Source organism: Bombina bombina, chromosome 3, assembly GCF_027579735.1.
Source record: "Bombina bombina isolate aBomBom1 chromosome 3, aBomBom1.pri, whole genome shotgun sequence".
Classification (NCBI taxonomy): Eukaryota; Metazoa; Chordata; class Amphibia; order Anura; family Bombinatoridae; genus Bombina; species Bombina bombina.
The window spans coordinates 22,970,257-22,991,793 of record NC_069501.1 but is presented as its reverse complement, the minus strand read 5'-3'; the positions used below and the strand labels follow the sequence as shown (position 1 = coordinate 22,991,793).

The 21,537-nt window shown below is 40.6% G+C and overlaps 2 protein-coding genes across 3 annotated transcripts in view; one reads left to right on the top strand and one right to left on the bottom strand.

The window, feature by feature from the left end:
* Positions 1 to 18,681: 18,681 nt before the first annotated feature.
* LOC128652185 (uncharacterized) lies at positions 18,682 to 21,370 on the bottom strand. Its single transcript, XM_053705125.1, has 2 exons — positions 21,178 to 21,370; positions 18,682 to 20,643 (listed from the first exon to the last, which is right to left on the bottom strand). Exon 2 carries the CDS (start codon positions 19,741 to 19,743, stop codon positions 18,682 to 18,684), a length of 1,062 nt encoding a protein of 353 aa, XP_053561100.1. The 5' UTR covers positions 19,744 to 20,643; positions 21,178 to 21,370.
* The window catches only part of LOC128652801 (butyrophilin-like protein 2), a 304,879-nt gene continuing 304,557 nt past the window's right edge, over positions 21,216 to 21,537 (top strand). Inside the window, exon 1 of one of the 2 annotated variants that reach the window (XM_053705742.1) lies at positions 21,216 to 21,314. The gene's annotated coding sequence lies outside the window, so the exon portion shown is untranslated. The remainder of the gene's footprint in view (positions 21,315 to 21,537) is intronic. The other variant, XM_053705743.1, reaches the window with a different exon arrangement.

The following is a 21,537-nucleotide window of genomic DNA, read 5'->3' as shown; positions in this document are numbered from 1 at the left end:
GAGCACTGCTTCAAGCTGCGGCAGATCAGAATTGTTTGCATAGATTACCGTGTCATCTGCGTACATGTGTACAGTTGAGGATTTGCAGACATTAGGCAGATCATTTATAAATAGTGTAAATAGTACGGGGCCAATAATGGAACCTTGGGGTACACCACACGTGACTGGGAGAGGGAGGGAGTCGCTGTCAGAAATGGAGGCATATTGTGATCGAAACCAGGTTAACAGATGATCAGCAATACCAGAGTTTTTTTGTTTGAGCAGTAGTATGTTGTGGTCTACTGTGTCAAAGGCCTTTGCAAAATCAAGGAAAATAGCTCCAGTTAAGTCTCCTTGTTCCATGCCAGTTTGGATGTCGTTGCAAACTTTTAGGAGGGCAGTTGTAGTGGAGTGATTCGGGCGAAAACCTGATTGATCAGGGGTCAGATAGTTAGATTGTTGGTAATACTCACATAATTGCATATGGATGCATTTTTCTAAGATTTTTGACAATACTGGGAGCAAAGATATAGGGCGATAATTAGAAACCAAGGTTAACTCCCCACTTTTATGTATAGGCACTACTCTTGCAGTTTTCCAAAGTTTGGGAATGTATCCAGACACCAAGGCCTCTATTTAAGAAGGTCTGGCGGACCTGATCCGACAGTGCGGATCAGGTCCGCCAGACCTCGCTGAATACGGAGAGCAATACGCTCTCCGTATTCAGCATTGCACCAGCAGCTCACAAGAGCCAATGGGCCGCCAGCAGGGAGTGTCAATCAACCCGATCGTACTCGATCGGGTTGATTTCCGGCGATGTCTATCCGCCTGCTCAGAGCAGACGGACAGGTTATGGAGCAGTGGTCTTTGTGACTGCTGCTTCAGAACTGCTGTTTCTGGCGAGTCTGAAGACTCGCCAGAAACACGGGCCGTCAAACTCCTTTCGGAGCTTGATAGATAGACCCCCAATGATTCGTTAATTAGGGTTGTGACTGGTTTAGCAATTGCTGGCGCACTGAGCTTCAACAGCATTTCTGGGATTCGATCAGGTCCAGACTGGTTTTTCATTTTTAGATTATTAAGGTATTTTTTAATGACATTGATGGGTACAGGTCTAAAATTGAACTTCTCTATATTGGGTCTTTGCTGATTTAGTGGGGCTTGATCCACATTTGTAGTTTCAGGATGCGTGTCATTTATTAGTTTGTCAATCAGGGTGGTGGAGCATCTGACAAAATAACTATTAAAGGCATTTGCTACTTTTAAGGGGAGTTGCAGAGTATGGTTGTCCACATTGACAGTGGGGGGTTGGGAGTGGATTTTGTAAGTTATTTATGAGTTTCCAAAACTTTCTAGGGTTTGATATGTTATTGTTCAGATTTTCACAGAAATATTGAGCCTTGGCCAATTTTGTTTGTTTAGAGCATATATTTCGCCATTTTCTATATACACAGTGATCGTTCATAGAGCCTGTATGTTTGAACTTTGACCACAATGAATCCCGAAACTGGTACATTTGAATGAGGTCAGCTGTGATCCAATTCAGGTGTGCTCCTTTTACTCTCACCTTACGCAGCGGGGCATGTAAATTCCAAACTTGTAGGAGTTCAGACTGAAAGAATTCAACTGCAGAGTCTAGATCAGGGATTAAGTTTAATCTGTGCCAGGGGAGGTTCTGGATGTCAATTAGAAAAGATTGAAGATTACATTTTTTTGGTGATTTTAACCTTGGGAGAGGATTTAGTAGCCTTTATTTTGCGCACACAGTACACTAAGCAGTGGTCACTGAAATTGTTAGGGAGAACACCTGCCTCCTGGATTCGGTCGGGAGAAGTGGAGATAATCCAGTCGAGCAGGGTGTGATTATGGCTTTTGATGTTTATGCGAGTTGGGGAGGAGATTAATTGCATTAGCTGCAAAGATTTAAACAGCAAGCGACAACTATTATTTTTTTAATTCAGCCAATCAATAATAATTTTTAGATTATTAAGGTGTTTATTAATGACATTGATGGGTACAGGTCTAAAATTGAACTTCTCTATATTGGGTCTTTGCTGATTTAGTGGGGCTTTATCCACATTTGTAGTTTCAGGATGCGTGTCATTTATTAGTTTGTCAATCAGGGTGGTGGAGCATCTGACAAAATAACTATTAAAGGCATTTGCTACTTTTAAGGGGAGTTGCAGGGTTTGGTTGTCCACATTGACAGTGGGGGGTTGGGAGTGGATTGGTGGATTTTGTAAGTTATTTATGAGTTTCCAAAACTTTCTAGGGTTTGATATGTTATTGTTCAGATTTTCACAGAAATATTGAGCCTTGGCCAATTTTGTTTGTTTAGTGCATATATTTCGCCATTCTCTATATACACAGTGATCATTCATAGAGCCAGTATGTTTGAACTTTGACCACAATGAATCCCGAAACTGGTACATTTGAATGAGGTCAGCTGTGATCCAATTCAGGTGTGCTCCTTTTACTCTCACCTTATGCAGCAGGGCATGCAAATTCCAAACTTGTAGGAGTTCAGACTGAAAGAATTCAACTGCAGAGTCTAGATCAGGGATTAAGTTTAATCTGTGCCAGGGGAGGTTCTGGATGTCAATTAGAAAAGATTGAAGATTACATTTTTTTGGTGATTTTAACCTTGGGAGAGGATTTAGTAGCCTTTATTTTGCGCACACAGTACACTAAGCAGTGGTCACTGAAATTGTTAGGGAGAACACCTGCCTCCTGGATTCAGTCGGGAGAAGTGGAGAGAATCCAGTCGAGCAGGGTATGATTATGGCTTTTGTTGTTTATGCGAGTTGGGGAGGAGATTAATTGCGTTAGCTGCAAAGATTTAAACAGCAAGCGACAACTATTATTTTTTTTGATTCAGCCAATCAATATTAAAATCTCCAAAAACCAAAATTTCACTTTTTGGGTTTTGAGCTATGGTTTCACTAAGGAGATGTGCTATGTCAGAAATTGAATGCACAGGGGAGCTAGGTGGGCGGTAGATTCCTGCAACACTGATTGATTTACTGCACGGGATCTCAATTTTGCCAGAAAGGAAATCAAAGGTGGCAGGAGAGCTATATTTTTATTTAAGGGGATTTACTTTATGGAAATGTCAGCATAAATTACAATGCCACCTCCTCTCTTTGCTCTATCATTTCTATGGCATGAATACCCATGTATTGCAATGGCAGAGTCAGGTATTTTTGTGGTTAGCCACGATTCAGAGATCACAATGATTTTGGGCTTGTAATGTGAACACCAAGCTTGCAGTGCATCAATTTTTGGTAGTAAGCTGCGGATATTACAGTGCACAAAGGTGAGGCCTTTTTTAGCTGGAAGTCTAGGAATGGAATTTGTTGCTGGACCAGGGTTAGACTCTACATCATTTGCAAGGGCAAGTAACATAAGGAAAAGGAATTTGGAAATCATTTTTGTTTGGCCATATTTTGAATGTGATACTTTATAATTTTGTGAGGTGGGGTAGCATTCCGCAGATAAGTTACAGCAACAGAGCAGGCCATGGTGTATGATAATGTGTTTTCCAGTTTGAGGTGTGTGTTTATGGCGGTAATGATAGGAACAAAATTGGAGTGAGAAAAGAGTTATCATGAATAATAGTATGGTCATATTTGGATTCATGTTAGTGGTATAAGGTGTGTAGATGGCGAGGGAAATAAAAAAGTATATACTATTGATGTGTGATAAGTAGCTATTTGTAGGAAAAGAGGGTATGTATTCTATAGGGTTAAGTAAAAGGAAGGATGTGTTGATTAGTGTTTGCAGCTGTCATTTAATGAGAAATAAAGTAGTGTGGGAGACTATCTATAAATGAAGAAATGAGCCTGGTGTGGGTGGGTTGAGGGGCAGGTTGGGAGGGAAACTATCTTCCATAGGCTACCTGTTTGCATAGCAGTGGTACAGCTGAGGTGAATGTCTGTATTTTCTTTTAAAACTGGGGTAGATATGCTTTTATATAAATATACACACACACACATATACAGTATATACACACACACATATATATATATATATATACACATACACATATATATATATATATATATATATATATATATATATATACACACACACATGTCAGTTGTATGCTCTGAGACATCAGCTAAATTGTATGCTCTAATGAGACATCAGGTCAGTTGTATGCTGTAAAGATACATAAGATCAGTTGTATGCTCTAAAGAGAGATCAGGTCAGATGTATGCACTAATAATTCATCAGGTAAGATGTATGCTCTAATGAGACATCAGGTCAGATGTATGCTCTAATGAGAGATCAGGTCAGATGTATGCTCTAATGAGAGATCAGGTCAGTTGTATGCTGTAAAGATACATAAGATCAGTTGTATGCACTAATAAGACATCAGCTCAGTTGTATGCTCTAATGAGACATCAGGTCAGTTGTATGGTCTAATGAGACATAAGGTCAGTTGTATGCTGTAAAGATACATAAGATCAGTTGTATGCTCTAATGAGAAATCAGGTCAGATGTATGCTCTAATGAGAGATCAGGTCAGATGTATGCTCTAATGAGAGATTAGGTCAGATGTATGCTCTAATGAGAGATCAGGTTAGTTGTATGCTCTAATGAGAGATAAGCTCATACAACTCATGAGACATCAGCTCAGTTGTATGCTCTAATGAGACATCAGCTCAGTTGTATGCTCTAATGAGAGATCAGCTCAATTGTATGCTCTATTGAGACATAGGCTCAGTTGTATGCTCTAATGAGACATCAGCTCAGTTGTATGCTCTAATGAGATATCAGCTCAGTTGCATGCTCTAATGAGACATCAGGTCAGTTGTATGCTCTAATGAGACATCAGCTCAGTTGTATGCTCTAATGAGAGATCAGGTCAGATGTATGCTCTAATGAGACATCATGTCAGATGTATGCTCAAATGAGACATCAGCTCCGTTGTATGCTCTTATGAGACACCAGGTCAGTTGTATGCTCTAATGAGACATCAGCTCCGTTGTATGCTCTAATGAGAGATCAGCTCAGTTGTATGCACTAATGAGACATCAGGTCAGTTGTATGCTCTAATGAGACATCAGCTCATTTGTATGCTCTATTGAGACATCAGGTCAGTTGTATGCTCTAATGAGACATCAGCTCAGTTGTATGCTCTAATGAGACATCAGGTCAGTTGTATGCACTAATGAGACATCATGTCAGTTGTATGCTCTAATGAGAGATCAGCTCAGTTGTATGCTCTAATGAGACATCAGGTCAGTTGTATGCTCTAATGAGAGATCAGCTCAGTTGTATGCTCTAATGAGACATCAGCTTAGTTGTATGCTCTAATGAGACATCAGCTTAGTTGTATGCTCTAATGAGAGATCAGGTCAGATGTATGCTCTAATGAGACATCAGCTCCGTTGTATGCTCTTATGAGACACCAGGTCAGTTGTATGCACTAATGAGACATCAGGTCAGTTGTATGCTCTAATGAGACATCAGGTCAGTTGTATGCACTAATGAGACATCAGGTCAGTTGTATGCACTAATGAGACATCAGGTCAGTTGTATGCTCTAATGAGACATCAGGTCAGTTGTATGCACTAATGAGACATCAGGTCAGTTGTATGCTCTAATGAGACATCAGGTCAGTTGTATGCTCTAATGAGAGATCAGCTCAGTTGTATGCTCTTATGAGACATCAGGTCAGTTGTATGCACTAATGAGACATCAGGTCAGTTGTGTGCTCTAATGAGACATCAGGTCAGTTGTATGCACTAATGAGACATCAGGTCAGTTGTATGCTCTAATGAGACATCAGGTCAGTTGTATGCACTAATGAGACATCAGGTCAGTTGTATGCTCTAATGAGACATCAGGTCAGTTGTATGCTCTTATGAGACATCAGGTCAGTTGTATGCACTAATGAGACATCAGGTCAGTTGTGTGCTCTAATGAGACATCAGGTCAGTTGTATGCACTAATGAGACATCAGGTCAGTTGTATGCTCTAATGAGACATCAGGTCAGTTGTATGCACTAATGAGACATCAGGTCAGTTGTATGCTCTAATGAGACATCAAGTCAGATGTATGCTCTAATGAGAGATCAGCTCAGTTGTATGCTCTAATGAGACATCAGCTTAGTTGTATGCTCTAATGAAAGCTCAGGTCAGATGTATGCTCTAATGAGACATCAGCTCCGTTGTATGCTCTTATGAGATACCAGGTCAGTTGTATGCTCTAATGAGACATCAGGTCAGTTGTATGCTCTAATGAGACATCAGGTCAGTTGTATGCTCTAATGAGACATCAGCTCAGTTGTTTGCTCTAATGAGAGATCAGCTCAGTTGTATGTTTTTATGAGACACCAGGTCAGTTGTATGCTCTAATGAGAGATCAGCTCAGTTGTATGCTCTAATGAGACATAATGTCAGTTGTATGTTCTAAAGAGACATCAGCTCAGTTGTATGCTCTATTGAGACATCAGCTCAGTTGTATGCTCTAATGAGATATCAGCTCAGTTGTATGCTCTAATGAGACATCAGCTCAGTTGTATGCTCTAATGAGATATCAGCTCAGTTGTATGCTCTAATGAGATATCAGCTCAGTTGTATGCTCTAATGAGATATCAGCTCAGTTGTGTGCTCTAATGAGAGATCAGCTCAGCTGTATGCTCTAATGAGACATCAGCTCAGTTGTATGCTCTAATGAGATATCAGTTCAGTTGTGTGCTCTAATGAGAGATCAGCTCAGTTGTATGCTCTAATGAGACATCAGCTCAGTTGTATGCTCTAATGAGACATCAGGTCAGATGTATGCACTAATGAGACATCAGGTCAGTTGTATGCTCTAATGAGAGATCAGCTCAGTTGTATGCTCTAATGAGACATCAGCTCAGTTGTATGCTCTAATGAGACATCAGGTCAGTTGTATGCTCTAATGAGACATCAGGTCAGTTGTATGCTCTAATGAGACATCAGGTCAGTTGTATGCTCTATTGAGACATCAAGTCAGTTGTATGCTCTTATGAGACATCAGGTCAGTTGTATGCTCTAATAAGAGATCAGCTCAGTTGTATGCTCTACTGATAAATCAGCTCAGTTGTATGCTCTAATGAGACATCATCACAGTTGTATGCTCTAATGAGACATCAGCTCAGTTGTATGCTCTAATGAGAGATCAGCTCAGTTGTATGCTCTAATGAGAGATCAGCTCAGTTGTATGCTCTAATGAGAGATCAGGTCAGTTGTATGCTCTAATGAGAGATCAGCTCAGTTGTATGCTCTAATGAGACATCAGGTCAGTTGTATGCTCTAATGAGAGATCAGCTTAGTTGTATGCTCTAATGAGACATCAGCTCAGTTGTATGCTCTAATGAGAGATCAGGTCAGTTGTATGCTCTAATGAGAGATCAGCTCAGTTGTATGCTCTAATGAGAGATCAGGTCAGTTGTATGCTCTAATGAGAGATCAGCTCAGTTGTATGCTCTAATGAGACATCAGCTCAGTTGTATGCTCTAATGAGACATCAGGTTAGTTGTATGCTCTAATGAGACATCAGCTCAGTTGTATGCTCTAATGAGAGATCAGCTCAGTTGTATGCACTAATGAGAAATCATGTCAGTTGTATGCTCTAAAGAGATATCAGCTCAGATCAGGTCAGTTGTATGCTCTAATGAGAGATCAGCTCAGTTGTATGCGCTAATGAGAGATCAGCTCAGTTGTATGCGCTAATGAGAGATCAGCTCAGTTGTATGCGCTAATGAGAGATCAGCTCAGTTGTATGCTCTAATGAGAGATCAGCTCAGTTGTATGCGCTAATGAGAGATCAGCTCAGTTGTATGCGCTAATGAGAGATCAGCTCAGTTGTATGCACTTATGAGACATCAGGTCAGTTGTATGCTCTAATGAGAGATCAGCTCAGTTGTATGCGCTAATGAGACATCAGCTCAGTTGTATGCTCTAATGAGAGATCAGCTCAGTTGTATGCTCTAATGAGACATCAGCTCAGTTGTATGCTCTAATGAGAGATCAGCTCAGTTGTATGCGCTAATGAGAGATCAGCTCAGTTGTATGCGCTAATGAGAGATCAGCTCAGTTGTATGCACTTATGAGACATCAGGTCAGTTGTATGCTCTAATGAGAGATCAGCTCAGTTGTATGCGCTAATGAGAGATCAGCTCAGTTGTATGCACTTATGAGACATCAGGTCAGTTGTATGCTCTAATGAGAGATCAGCTCAGTTGTATGCGCTAATGAGAGATCAGCTCAGTTGTATGCGCTAATGAGAGATCAGCTCAGTTGTATGCGCTAATGAGAGATCAGCTCAGTTGTATGCGCTAATGAGAGATCAGCTCAGTTGTATGCTCTAATGAGAGATCAGCTCAGTTGTATGCTCTAATGAGAGATCAGCTCAGTTGTATGCTCTAATGAGACATCATGTCAGTTGTATGCTCTAATGAGACATCATGTCAGTTGTATGCTCTAAGGAGAGATCAGCTCAGTTGTATGCTCTAATGAGAGATCAGCTCAGTTGTATGCGCTAATGAGACATCATGTCAGTTGTATGCTCTAATGAGAGATCAGCTCAGTTGTATGCTCTAATGAGAGATCAGCTCAGTTGTATGCTCTAATGAGACATCAGGTCAGTTGTATGCTCTAATGAGACATCAGCTCAGTTGTATGCGCTAATGAGAGATCAGCTCAGTTGTATGCTCTAATGAGACATCAGCTCAGTTGTATGCGCTAATGAGAGATCAGGTCAGATGTATGCTCTAATGAGAGATCAGCTCAGTTGTATGCGCTAATGAGAGATCAGCTCAGTTGTATGCTCTAATGAGACATCAGGTCAGTTGTATGCTCTAATGAGATATCAGCTCAGTTGTATGCGCTAATGAGAGATCAGGTCAGATGTATGCTCTAATGAGACATCAGCTCAGTTGTATGCTCTAATGAGACATCAGCTCAGTTGTATGCTCTAATGAGAGATCAGGTCAGTTGTATGCTCTAATGAGAGATAAGCTCAGTTGTATGCTCTAATGAGAGATCAGCTCAGTTGTGTGCTCTAATGAGACATCAGCTCAGTTGTATGCTCTAATGAGACATCAGGTTAGTTGTATGCTCTAATGAGACATCAGCTCAGTTGTATGCTCTAATGAGACATCAGCTCAGTTGTATGCACTAATGAGAAATCAGCTCAGTTGTATGCGCTAATGAGAGATCAGCTCAGTTGTATGCTCTAATGAGACATCAGCTCAGTTGTATGCTCTAATGAGAGATCAGCTCAGTTGTATGCACTTATGAGACATCAGGTCAGTTGTATGCTCTAATGAGACATCATGTCAGTTGTATGCTCTAATAAGAGATCAGCTCAGTTGTATGCTCTAATGAGAGATCAGCTCAGTTGTATGCACTAATAAGAAATCAGCTCAGTTGTATGCTCTAATGAGACATCATGTCAGTTGTATGCTCTAATGAGAGATCAGCTCAGTTGTATGCTCTAATGAGACATCATGTCAGTTGTATGCTCTAATGAGAGATCAGCTCAGTTGTATGCTCTAATAAGACATCATGTCAGTTGTATGCTCTAATGAGAGATCAGCTCAGTTGTATGCTCTAATGAGACATCAGCTCAGTTGTATGCTCTAATGAGAAATCAGGTTAGTTGTATGCTCTAATGAGACATCAGCTCAGTTGTATGCTCTAATGAGAGATCAGCTCAGTTGTATGCACTAATGAGAGATCAGCTCAGTTGTATGCTCTAATGAGACATCAGCTCAGTTGTATGCTCTAATGAGAGATCATGTCAGTTGTATGCTCTAATAAGAGATCAGCTCAGTTGTATGCGCTAATGAGAGATCAGCTCAGTTGTATGCGCTAATGAGAGATCAGCTCAGTTGTATGCACTTATGAGACATCAGGTCAGTTGTATGCTCTAATGAGACATCATGTCAGTTGTATGCTCTAATAAGAGATCAGCTCAGTTGTATGCTCTAATGAGAGATCAGCTCAGTTGTATGCTCTAATGAGAGATCAGCTCAGTTGTATGCTCTAATGAGAGATCAGCTCAGTTGTATGCGCTAATGAGAGATCATGTCAGTTGTATGCTCTAATGAGACATCATGTCAGTTGTATGCTCTAATGAGACATCAGGTCAGTTGTATGCTCTAATGAGAGATCAGCTCAGTTGTATGCTCTAATGAGACATCAGGTCAGTTGTATGCTCTAATGAGACATCAGCTCAGTTGTATGCGCTAATGAGAGATCAGGTCAGATGTATGCTCTAATGAGACATCAGCTCAGTTGTATGCTCTAATGAGACATCAGCTCAGTTGTATGCTCTAATGAGACATCAGGTCAGTTGTATGCGCTAATGAGAGATCAGCTCAGTTGTATGCTCTAATGAGACATCAGCTCAGTTGTATGCGCTAATGAGAGATCAGGTCAGATGTATGCTCTAATGAGAGATCAGCTCAGTTGTATGCGCTAATGAGAGATCAGCTCAGTTGTATGCTCTAATGAGACATCAGGTCAGTTGTATGCTCTAATGAGATATCAGCTCAGTTGTATGCGCTAATGAGAGATCAGGTCAGATGTATGCTCTAATGAGACATCAGCTCAGTTGTATGCGCTAATGAGAGATCAGCTCAGTTGTATGCTCTAATGAGACATCAGGTCAGTTGTATGCTCTAATGATAAATCAGCTCAGTTGTATGCTCTAATGAGACATCAGCTCAGTTGTATGCTCTAATGAGACATCAGGTTAGTTGTATGCTCTAATGGGAGATCAGCTCAGTTGTATGCTCTAATGATAGTAGATCAGCTCAGTTGTATGCTCTAATGAGACATCAGCTCAGTTGTATGCTCTAATGAGAGATCAGCTCAGTTGTATGCTCTAATGAGACATCAGGTCAGTTGTATGCTCTAATGAGAGATCAGCTCAGTTGTATGCTCTAATGAGAGATCAGCTCAGTTGTATGCTCTAATGAGAGATCAGCTCAGTTGTATGCGCTAATGAGAGATCAGCTCAGTTGTATGCTCTGAGACATCATGTCAGTTGTATGCTCTAATGAGACATCATGTCAGTTGTATGCTCTAATGAGAGATCAGCTCAGTTGTATGCGCTAATGAGAGATCAGCTCAGTTGTATGCTCTAATGAGAGATCAGCTCAGTTGTATGCGCTAATGAGAGATCAGCTCAGTTGTATGCGCTAATGAGAGATCAGCTCAGTTGTATGCTCTAATGAGAGATCAGCTCAGTTGTATGCTCTAATGAGACATCAGCTCAGTTGTATGCTCTAATGAGAGATCAGCTCAGTTGTATGCTCTAATAAGAGATCAGCTCAGTTGTATGCACTAATGAGACATCAGGTCAGTTGTATGCTCTAATGAGACATCATGTCAGTTGTATGCTCTAATGAGACATCATGTCAGTTGTATGCACTAATGAGACATCAGGTCAGTTGTATGCTCTAATGAGACATCATGTCAGTTGTATGCTCTAAAGAGATATCAGCTCAGATCAGGTCAGTTGTATGCTCTAATGATAAATCAGCTCAGTTGTATGCTCTAATGAGAGATCAGCTCAGTTGTATGCTCTAATGAGACATCAGCTCAGTTGTATGCTCTAATGAGACATCAGGTCAGTTGTATGCTCTAATGAGACATCAGCTCAGTTGTATGCTCTAATGAGACATCAGGTCAGTTGTATGCTCTAATGAGATATCAGCTCAGTTGCATGCTCTAATGAGACATCAGGTCAGTTGTATGCTCTAATGAGACATCAGCTCAGTTGTATGCTCTAATGAGACATCAGCTCAGTTGTATGCTCTAATAAGACATCAGCTCAGTTGTATGCTCTAATGAGACATCAGGTCAGTTGTATGCTCTAATGAGACATCAGCTCAGTTGTATGCTCTAATGAGACATCAGCTCAGTTGTATGCTCTAATGAGACATCAGCTCAGTTGTATGCTCTAATGAGACATCAGCTCAGTTGTATGCTCTAATGAGACATCAGCTCAGTTGTATGCTCTAATGAGACATCAGCTCAGTTGTATGGTCTAATGAGACATCAGCTCAGTTGTATGCTCTAATGAGACATCAGCTCAGTTGTATGCTCTAAAGAGAAATCAGCTCAGTTGTATGCTCTAATGAGACTTTAGGTCAGTTGTATGCTCTAATGGGAGATCAGCTCAGTTGTATTCTCTAATGAGACATCAGGTCAGTTGTATGCTCTAATGGGAGATCAGCTCAGTTGTATGCTCTAATGAGACATCAGCTCAGTTGTATGCGCTAATGAGAGATCAGCTCAGTTGTATGCTCTAATGAGAGATCAGCTCAGTTGTATGCTCTAATGAGACATTAGGTCAGTTGTATGCTCTAATGAGACATCAGCTCAGTTGTATGCTTTAATGAGAGATCAGCTCAGTTGTATGCTCTAATGAGACATCAGCTCAGTTGTATGCTCTAATGAGACATCAGCTCAGTTGTATGCTCTAATGAGACATCAGCTCAGTTGTATGCTCTAATGAGACAGCAGCTCAGTTGTATGCTCTAATATGACATCAGCTCAGTTGTATGCTCTAATGAGACATCAGCTCAGTTGTATGCTCTAATGATAGTAGATCAGCTCAGTTGTATGCTCTAATGAGACATCAGGTCAGATGTATGCTCTAATGAGAGATCAGCTCAGTTGTATGCTCTAATGATAGTAGATCAGCTCAGTTGTATGCTCTAATGATAGTAGATCAGCTCAGTTGTATGCTCTAATGAGACATCAGCTCAGTTGTATGCTCTAATGATAGTAGATAAGCTCAGTTGTATGCTCTAATGAGACATCAGGTCAGCTCAGTTGTATGCTCTAATGAGACATCAGGTCAGCTCAGTTGTATGCTCTAATGAGACATCAGGTGAGATACATGGCCCCACAGCCTTAATTAGATTTTTGAATATCTTACGACCGCTTTTTTTTAACTTTTATTTCAGGTGAGCCTGAAATGATGAACTTCTGAATCAGCATCCGCTGCTTAATAAATGGAGCCCATTGTCTCGGCCATCATGCCACCTATATACCAGATTAGAGGCATAACCCCTAGATATACTAGATATTTTCCCAAATTACATTTTAGATTATGTAAACAGCCCCTGTAGCCCCCAGCATCCTCTTATTCTACTTAGAATCATAGGCACACAGGTAAATGTAATGGCTCTTAATAATCCCAGAGGAATTGCTGTGTGCTTGCAAATTCCAGGGGGCAAGTGCCCCCATTTGCCCCCCCCCCCCCCCCACTCTGGACGCCCATTAAATTTATGGTGCTACATGGTGTTGTAGCACCATGTTCCTTCCATATTAGGGCTGCTACGGATGCCGCAATGGCAGGCTGTTCGGACAAACAGATTAAAAAGTTGGGCAGGCCTTTGCAGACTTAAGTGAAGGCACAAGAAGTTAGTGGTCTTGGTATAAGTGGTACAGGATTGGCAGTATCTTTGGGAGGTTTTGGATGTTCCATGGTTTTTTGGATATGTTGGCCTGCCAAGACCTTTTCTTGTGTCTTGCAGGTGAAGCATTGGGTTGCAAGAGAAGTGGAATACTTAGTAATTCATATGTCCACTGGGCAGCGACGAACAAATTCACAGGAAGGGGGTTTGCAGCTTGGGTTGTCCAAGTTCCAAGTGTAGCATCAGGTGGCTCAGACGCAGAGGAATGATGTGGGCTGACTTGCCTAGGCATGTTGGCAAAGCTTGGAGAAGATGGGGTAGATTCCATGGGTTGGTTCTTCATTTGGGAGGAAACAATGCCTATTAGGCATGGGCATTTGGCAGCTTTGTTGCCAAGATGGCGACACCCAGTGTGAAGATGCAGATTATAAGAGGACAGCTTTAAAGAGAGCTGTAGGCACAGAGGAAACCCCCTAGCATGAAGAGCAGTGTCTGCATGATACTGTACTTGCACTAATGTCCTTTTTTTTTTTTCTCCAAAAAGCTTTATTGATATATATATATATATATAGTTATACAAGTTTCTCAAGGCAATAAAAAAGTATACATGTGAAGAAACATCTTTATAACATTTCCAAATTTCTATAATCTCAATGTCCTTTGAGAAAGTCCTCTGTGTGAAGCCTGGAGGAATTTTTCATTTTGTTAAATTAAAGTAAAACATTCAACATAACTACATAACATAGCAAAATTCGCATCTAGTCTGAAGTATCTGTGTGTCTCTTTTCCTCTTCTTTTACCATTTGGAGGCATAGTTTCGCAGTCTAATATAACAATATCATAATGGAGTAGTTCCATAGGGTTGGTCTTTACTTATTGATAAGCTAAGTCTATGTGAGAGGATACAATGTTGGTATTATCTGTATTCTCTTAAGGTATATTTACCTTATTTATGTACGTTTCCCAGAAAAAGGTCATGGCACAGTAAAAGTCCAGCCTACCAGTTTTGTGATAATGATATTTTTCTAGGGATAAAAGTGTAGTTACATGCTGCTTCCAGCTTGTCAGTGATGGTGTTGCTTGCTGTTTCCACAGGCGTGGGATCAATTGCTTAGCACTACTGAGCATAATATAGAGCAATGTAGACTTGTACTTACATTTAATCCCTGGAGGTTTATTGAACAGTAAAACTAAAGGATCGAGTGGGATCTTGTGGGAAAGGACTTGTTGTATTTCCCTATGAACCTCTTGCCAGAAGGGCTGTAATACGGGGCACTCCCACCATATGTGAAATAGTGTACCCACTTGTGTACAGGCTCTCCAACAGAGAGGGTCTGCTTGTTTATAGAATTTAGCTAACCTGCTAGGGTAAAGATACCATCTTCCCAAGAGTTTCATGTTAGTTTCTGTGATGCTTACAGAGGAGGGTGATTTACTCATCTGGTGGAAAATAGTATTCCATGTCTCAGCCGGGATTCGAATTCCCATCTCCAGTTCCCAAGACTTCACATATGAGGGGGGGTTTCTGGATTGTGTGTCTGTTAAAATCTTAAATATTATGGATAGAGTGCCCTTCGTGGTGTTAGTTGTCTCACATAGAAGTTCAAATGGGGTGAGGTTTCTTGTTAGGTTAGGCTTATCTTTATTTTGATTAATAAAATGTGACAGCTGGAGATATTCATACCAATTATGAAAGTATGGAATGGCTTTATCTATGAGTGAGGCTCTTGTAATTATGGCTCCTGCCTCTATTACCGAGCGGCATGGTAAGCCCGATGTTATGTCATAGGTGTCATTTGCCCATATTTGCTGGTATGGGGGAAATTCTGGGTTGTGGAGAATGGGAGTGAGAGGTGAGGGGATTGTGGAAATACCATAGCGGGGCCTGGTGAAAACTTCCCAAGCGCTCAGGGTGTCTTTAATTAATGTAGGGGTGGGTGTTAAGATAGTCCTATGTTGTTTACGTGTCCAACACATTGCCCCTAGGCTTTTTGTGTCGGCCAGGTCATGTTCTAAACTCACCCATTCCTTATGTTGAGCATTTTTGCTCCAATCTAAAATCCTGGTTAGTTGTGTGCCCAGATAAATGTGTTAGCGATTGTTTGCGCCGTGTGTATATAGTGTGTCGGCAATTGAATTGGTACTGCCTGAAATAGGTACAGGAACCGAGGGAGAATACACATTTTGAAGGCATGTATCCTTCCTAACCAGGACAGGTGTTTGTCCTGCCAAGTTTTTAAGTCTGTACGGATCGCCCTAATGAGGTTTTGATAATTCAGTTCAAATAGCAAATCTGATGATTGTGCCAGTTGAATTCCTAAATACTTTATAGAATTAAGCTTCAGGGAAAACTGATATTGTGTTTTAATTTGGTTGTTTATCGGTTCAGGTAAGCCTATTCCCATGAATTCTGATTTGGACACATTTATCCTGTAGTTTGACAAAGAACTATAAGACTCTATTTCTAACAAGATTGGCGGAAGAGATTGTTGTGGGGAGGACAAGGTGAAAAGGACATCATCTGCATACAATGTTGTCTTATATTGTGTGTTTCCCACCTGTATCCCCTGTATATTCTTATTTTGTCTTACATTAGCCGCTAGCACCTCCATGGCCATCACGAACAATAGGGGTGAGAGGGGGCATCCTTGTCTTGTCCCATTATGGATAGGGAAGGGATCTGACAGGGAATCATTTAATTTGACGCAGGCTTTTGGTGTGTGATATAAGGCAAATATTTTCTCTACCAGTTTCTCGCTGATACCAAACTTGCACAATGTGGATTTCAAGAATAGCCAGTCTAGCCTATCAAAGGCTTTTTCGGCATCGACTGCCAAAAAGATTGAGGGAATGTTATGGATTTGAGAACATTCCAATAGATCTAATACCTTAATGGTATTATCTCTTGCCTCCCTATGGGGTATAAAGCCCACTTGGTTGAGATGTATAAGCTGGGGTAGGAATCTGTTGAGGCGAATAGCAATAACCTTTGCATATAGCTTAACATCCACATTGAGCAATGAAATGGGGCGAAAATTAGCAGGGTCATCCAATGGTTTTCCAGGTTTTGGAATTACCGAAATATGTGCTTCTAACATTTCTGGAGGGAAAGGGTGTTGCTGGTCTGTCTTGTTAAAGAGCGAGCACAAGTGTGGTACCAAGATAGGTGCAAATTTTTTGTAATACTGGACCGTGAAGCCATCGGGACCTGGGCTTTTCCCAGTGGGCATTTGTTTAAGGGCTATCAAAATTTCCATAGGTGTTATAGAGGCTTCTAGTTCATCTGACTGAGATTTAGTTAATTGGGGCAGAAGGGTTCTAGACAAATAATCGCGAATATTCTCTTCCAAGCCTGCAGCTTGGTTTCCTTTATTGATGTTATAAAGACTAGCATAGTATGTCACAAACTGGGATAAAATTTCCGGCGTAGTATTTACCTTTTCCTTTGTGGGGGTTTTTATTTCGTGAATGTAGGTTTTCAGTTTCTTTAGTTTAAGGGCCCAAGCTAAATACTTCCCTGGTCTATTGCTTTCAAAATAAATTTTTTGTTTGGTTTTTAATGCTAAGGTGTTAGCCTCTTTTAACAGTTGGTCATAGACTATTTTCCTAGCTTTAACGAGTTCTTCTAGGATATGAGTGTTTGATGGGTTCTGTTTGTGTGCATATTCTAGTGTGGATAATAACTTTGTCGTCTGTTGATATTGCAAGCAAGCTTTTTTCTTTACATAAGCCTGTTGTCTGATAAACTCGACTCTGATAAAACATTTGTGTGTTTCCCATACCACGAAAGGGTCGGTCTCAGGGATGGAATTAATTTGGAAGAATTCTGGGAGTAATTTGTCAATCCTAGTCTTAAAGTCAGGATATTCTAATAAACTCTCGTCTAGTTTCCAGATAAAGGCACTCTTTGGTACAGAGGGCCAACTCAACTGCGTGAGTACTGCCGAATGGTCATACCACACAGTGTGCGAAAGTTTAGACGACAATACTCTAGATAGGCCCAATTGATTTGTTAAGTGGTAATCAATTCTACTATATGTTCGGTGCGGGGAAGAGAAAAAGGTATAGTCTCTTTGTGTTGGGTGTTTAAACCTCCAAATGTCAAACAATGTGAGATCACGCATTAACCTCCACAGCTGCCTAACCGTGTTTCTAGATATGGAGGGGTTGGGATTTGTGGTGTCTAGAGAGGGCTGGATGGGTACATTGAAATCACCTCCCATGTAAAGTGCTCCTTTAGCATGATCTAAGATTTGGGCGAAAGACTTCTTAAAGAATTGAAGCTGTTTTGTGTTTGGGACGTAGAGATTGACTAATGTTACTGGGGTGCCATAAAGTAGGCCGAACACACATAAAAATCTGCCCTCTGTATCTGTATCTGTATTTGTCTGAATGTGGGTGAAAGGTACATGTTTGCTAATTAGGATACTGACACCATTCCGTTTGTGGTCAAAGGAGCTGTGAAAGTGCTGCGTGTAATATGGGCCTAGGTATTTAGGTTCTTTATTTTTTTAAAGGTGTGTCTCTTGTAAGAAGAGGATATCCCCCTTTTTCCTACGAAGGTCTTGGAGTGCTATAGAGCGTTTCTGGGGTGAATTGAGACCTTTTGCATTTTGACTTAGCAAAACAATAATCTTATCCTTATTGGCCATGTTACCTTAAGACAGTTGTGTTTTTATGTTTAGACCAACCCATGGTATCATGCATAGTTGACTGCGTGATGATGTTACAGTACCAGTTACTTGTTAACCTACATAACAGATGCGATGCGAAGATACAATAACCAAAAAGAAAAACAGATAGCAAACATAAATAAATTGAATTATGTAATTTATACCTTAACGGTATGTCTTTTTGTATTCTTAGTGTCATTTGACGTTAAGGGAAAAGAAAAGAAAATTGGAGGTATTAACCAACTCCTTAACATGTTTTCATAATCAAATCTGACTATTGCCTATGACTCGTATTTGTTATACTAGACATTATCTGCAAACTAAGATAAACATAACACATTGAAACCATGAATAATGCTAAGATAGTATATGACTTTTAGTGGACAGTAGCACCTTATCTATCCTGGTTAGCTTATAATATATGATTCTTGCTGCACAACATGTATCATAAACATTACATATACTATGCAAAAGTCTTTCCTTATGGTTAATCCATAATATGCAACAGGTTGTGACCATACATTACCACTTCTCGGTCAGCATTCCTCGGACCGCTCGGGTTAGACAAATCTCAAGCTTTAGGGGTCTGACAGTCCATTAACCAGTCTCTTTGCTTAATCAGTGTCTTTTGGGGAGGAATGAGAGTCTCTGTAAGGCGTCATACTTCTCGATTTGGGAGCTACTTTGTGCCACTGTTTAGGTGCCACTCTTGCTGGTTTCTTTTTTGGTGGTTCTTGAGAGTCCTCGGTATCAAAACCTCTTGGTGGTTCAATGTCCAATGCTGAGCAGAGTTCTTCAGTGTCTGCCATGCTTTTACATGACAATTTCCTATTCCCATGTAGGACGTAAAGATGAAAAGGGAACCCCCATCTATAAAGAATTTTCTTCTGGCGAAGCAGGGATGTTAAGGGTGCTAGCTCTCTCCTTTTCTGCAGTGTCCGCTGCGATAGATCCTGGAAGAATTGGAGTACCACTCCTCTGAACTTCACTGGCTGGTTCCTTCGGGAGAGATTTAAAATTTCCTCTTTTTCTCTGAATTCCTTGAATTTCATAATTATATCCCTTGGGGGTGCTGTATCAGGTGGTTTCGGGCGGAGTGCCCTATGCGCCAGAACCCAAGGGATGTCAGTGGTTGGGGTAGTGTTTCTCAAGTGGGCAAAAAGAGCGGGCAGGTACAATGGGAGATCTTTTGGGAGCACAGATTCGGGTATACCTCTTATTATGAGATTCTTCCTACGGCTCCGGTTCTCAAGATCCTCTATTTTGTCATATAATTCCTCGAACATAGCTGTGTGGTGATTAGTGGCTTCCTGAACCGTGTTAATCTCTTCCTGCAGGTTATCTGTAAACTCTTCTAGTGCCTCTACTCTGTTTCCCACTGCATGTAAGTCTTGTTTAATCTCCGCTATTTCTTCGCGTATGCAGGAGCGAATGATGTCTGCAATATCCTGCTTTGAGGCTAGCGTAGAGAGAAGTGCGTTTGGGACAGATGTACTCTCCTCTGTATGACTCATGTTTTTCGTTTGTGCAGGGTCTTTAATTTTTTGCGGTACATCTGCCTCTTCTCTCATTCTAGATTTAGGACTTGTAGGGGAAAAAAACTGTTCTACCAGGTTATCTTTATGGCCCGTTGTCTTGGGTGGTTTAATGGACTTCGGCAGCCTTTTCGTGTTCATTGTGTGTAGTAGGCCTGGTTCTCTGTTCTATTTAATTGTGTAAGCAGGGTCTTTTCAGATAATGCAATGTGGATCTGTAACCTTAAAATGTTCGTTGTCAATCTATGAAAGACGAGGTTCCATGTGTTATTTTTTTGGTCAGAGTTAAAGCGTGGCTCTGAGGAGCGTTCGTCTTCCCTGATCTTATGTGTCTCTGCTTTGCCACAGTGCTGGCGGTATTATGCAGGGTTACGGCCCTTAATTCCAGGCCTCTCTGAGGTGCGCGGTATATTCTGCTTAAGCCTATCTGTATTAATCAGACCCTGGCTCAAGTGATAAGTGCCCTCTTGCTGCTATGTACCTAGAGAGCCTAGGTTATCAGGATGAGCAGGTATCTATCAACTGTAGGCCTCTTACGTTATCGGCTTGGTCAATTATACCCTCCGTTATTGTAGTGTGAGTTGCCAGGTCAGATTGGATTATGTGCGTTAGCCGTCAAAGCCTTTCAAAGTCTTTAGGTCATTGTCTGATCGGGAGCCAGGTATCATTGTGCTTGCGTGTCATCGCACTCTGTTCTGTCCTATTTTCTCACCGTTCTCAGAAGGGGATGAAGCTGCTGCGTGTGTCGCTCACCACGCGGTTAATCTTTATCTGTCGATTTCTCCTGTGCATCCGGCATTAGACCTCTCCACTTTGAATGATCTGATGTCTCCACTTTATGGCATACTCCAGCTCTAAATTGTTCTAGTCTGCAGAGGTTATATGAACTTATCTAGGCATGATATTTGGAGCTGGTTTTCAGAGCTTCGGTATTACGCAGCCATCTTAGCTGGGGCCAGCTCCGCCCCCCACTAATGTCCTTTTAAGCCACTTGATGGAACTTTAATGGAGGTTTTTTTTTCATATTTAAACCTAGCAAACCTGGAATATGTGATGATGATTGTGAATTAGGAATTGAAATGCTATTATATCTATAATATATCTTATATTCCATTGTTTATTTGATTGACATTGAACATTATGTATTTTTCTTCTGATTGTAATATTTTAAATATATTAAAATAAAAGGAAAATAAAAAAACACTGTGGAATGTTAAAGGGACATAAGACCCCGTGATTCAGATAGAGAATACAATACTAAACAACTTTCCAAATTACATTATTTTAATGCACTACTAGGAGCTAGCTGAAAGTCAATGACAAAAGGTATTTAGTGCAGCAACCAATCAGTAGCTCCTAAACCTACTTAGTTATACTAATCAACAAAGGCTACAAAGATAATTAACAAATTATATAATAGAAATAACATGGAAAGTTGATTAAAATTGCTGCTTTGTCTGAATCATTATTGAAAACTTTTGGGTTTTATGTCACTTTAAGTCAGTGTATGATTCAGCAAATAAGATCTGCATAGCAACAGATAATGCTGCAGATAGATTTTTCTGATAGGCTTACCGGTGTATTGTCTCCTTTTAGTGCTGCTGACCTGGTATAACTTCCTGAGCTCGGCACTTTTGTTAAACACATACGTCAGCGTCTACGCGGTCTGATGCAGATTATACAGATTGTTATGCTGTTAAGAAGACAATAAAGTAAGTGTTTTATAATCTGGGCTACGGATATTTATTTGCTACGGCTGAATTAACCCTGTTTGTGCTGTAACAAAGTGAAGTCTCCATTATCTCTATTTATATGTATTAAATCTATTTGCTTCCTTAACCTTTGCCCTTTTCAATACTTTTTTTAATCTGCTTTTTGGGAAGATGTTAAAACTGCTCAGTGCAGCATTTTCTTCTCAGACCCTCCCTGTGCTGT

What these genes read in the sequence shown, in the direction of transcription:
- LOC128652185 (XM_053705125.1), bottom strand. Translation starts at nt 19,743, where the DNA reads ATGAACACGAAAAGGCTGCCGAAGTCCATTAAACCACCCAAGACAACG.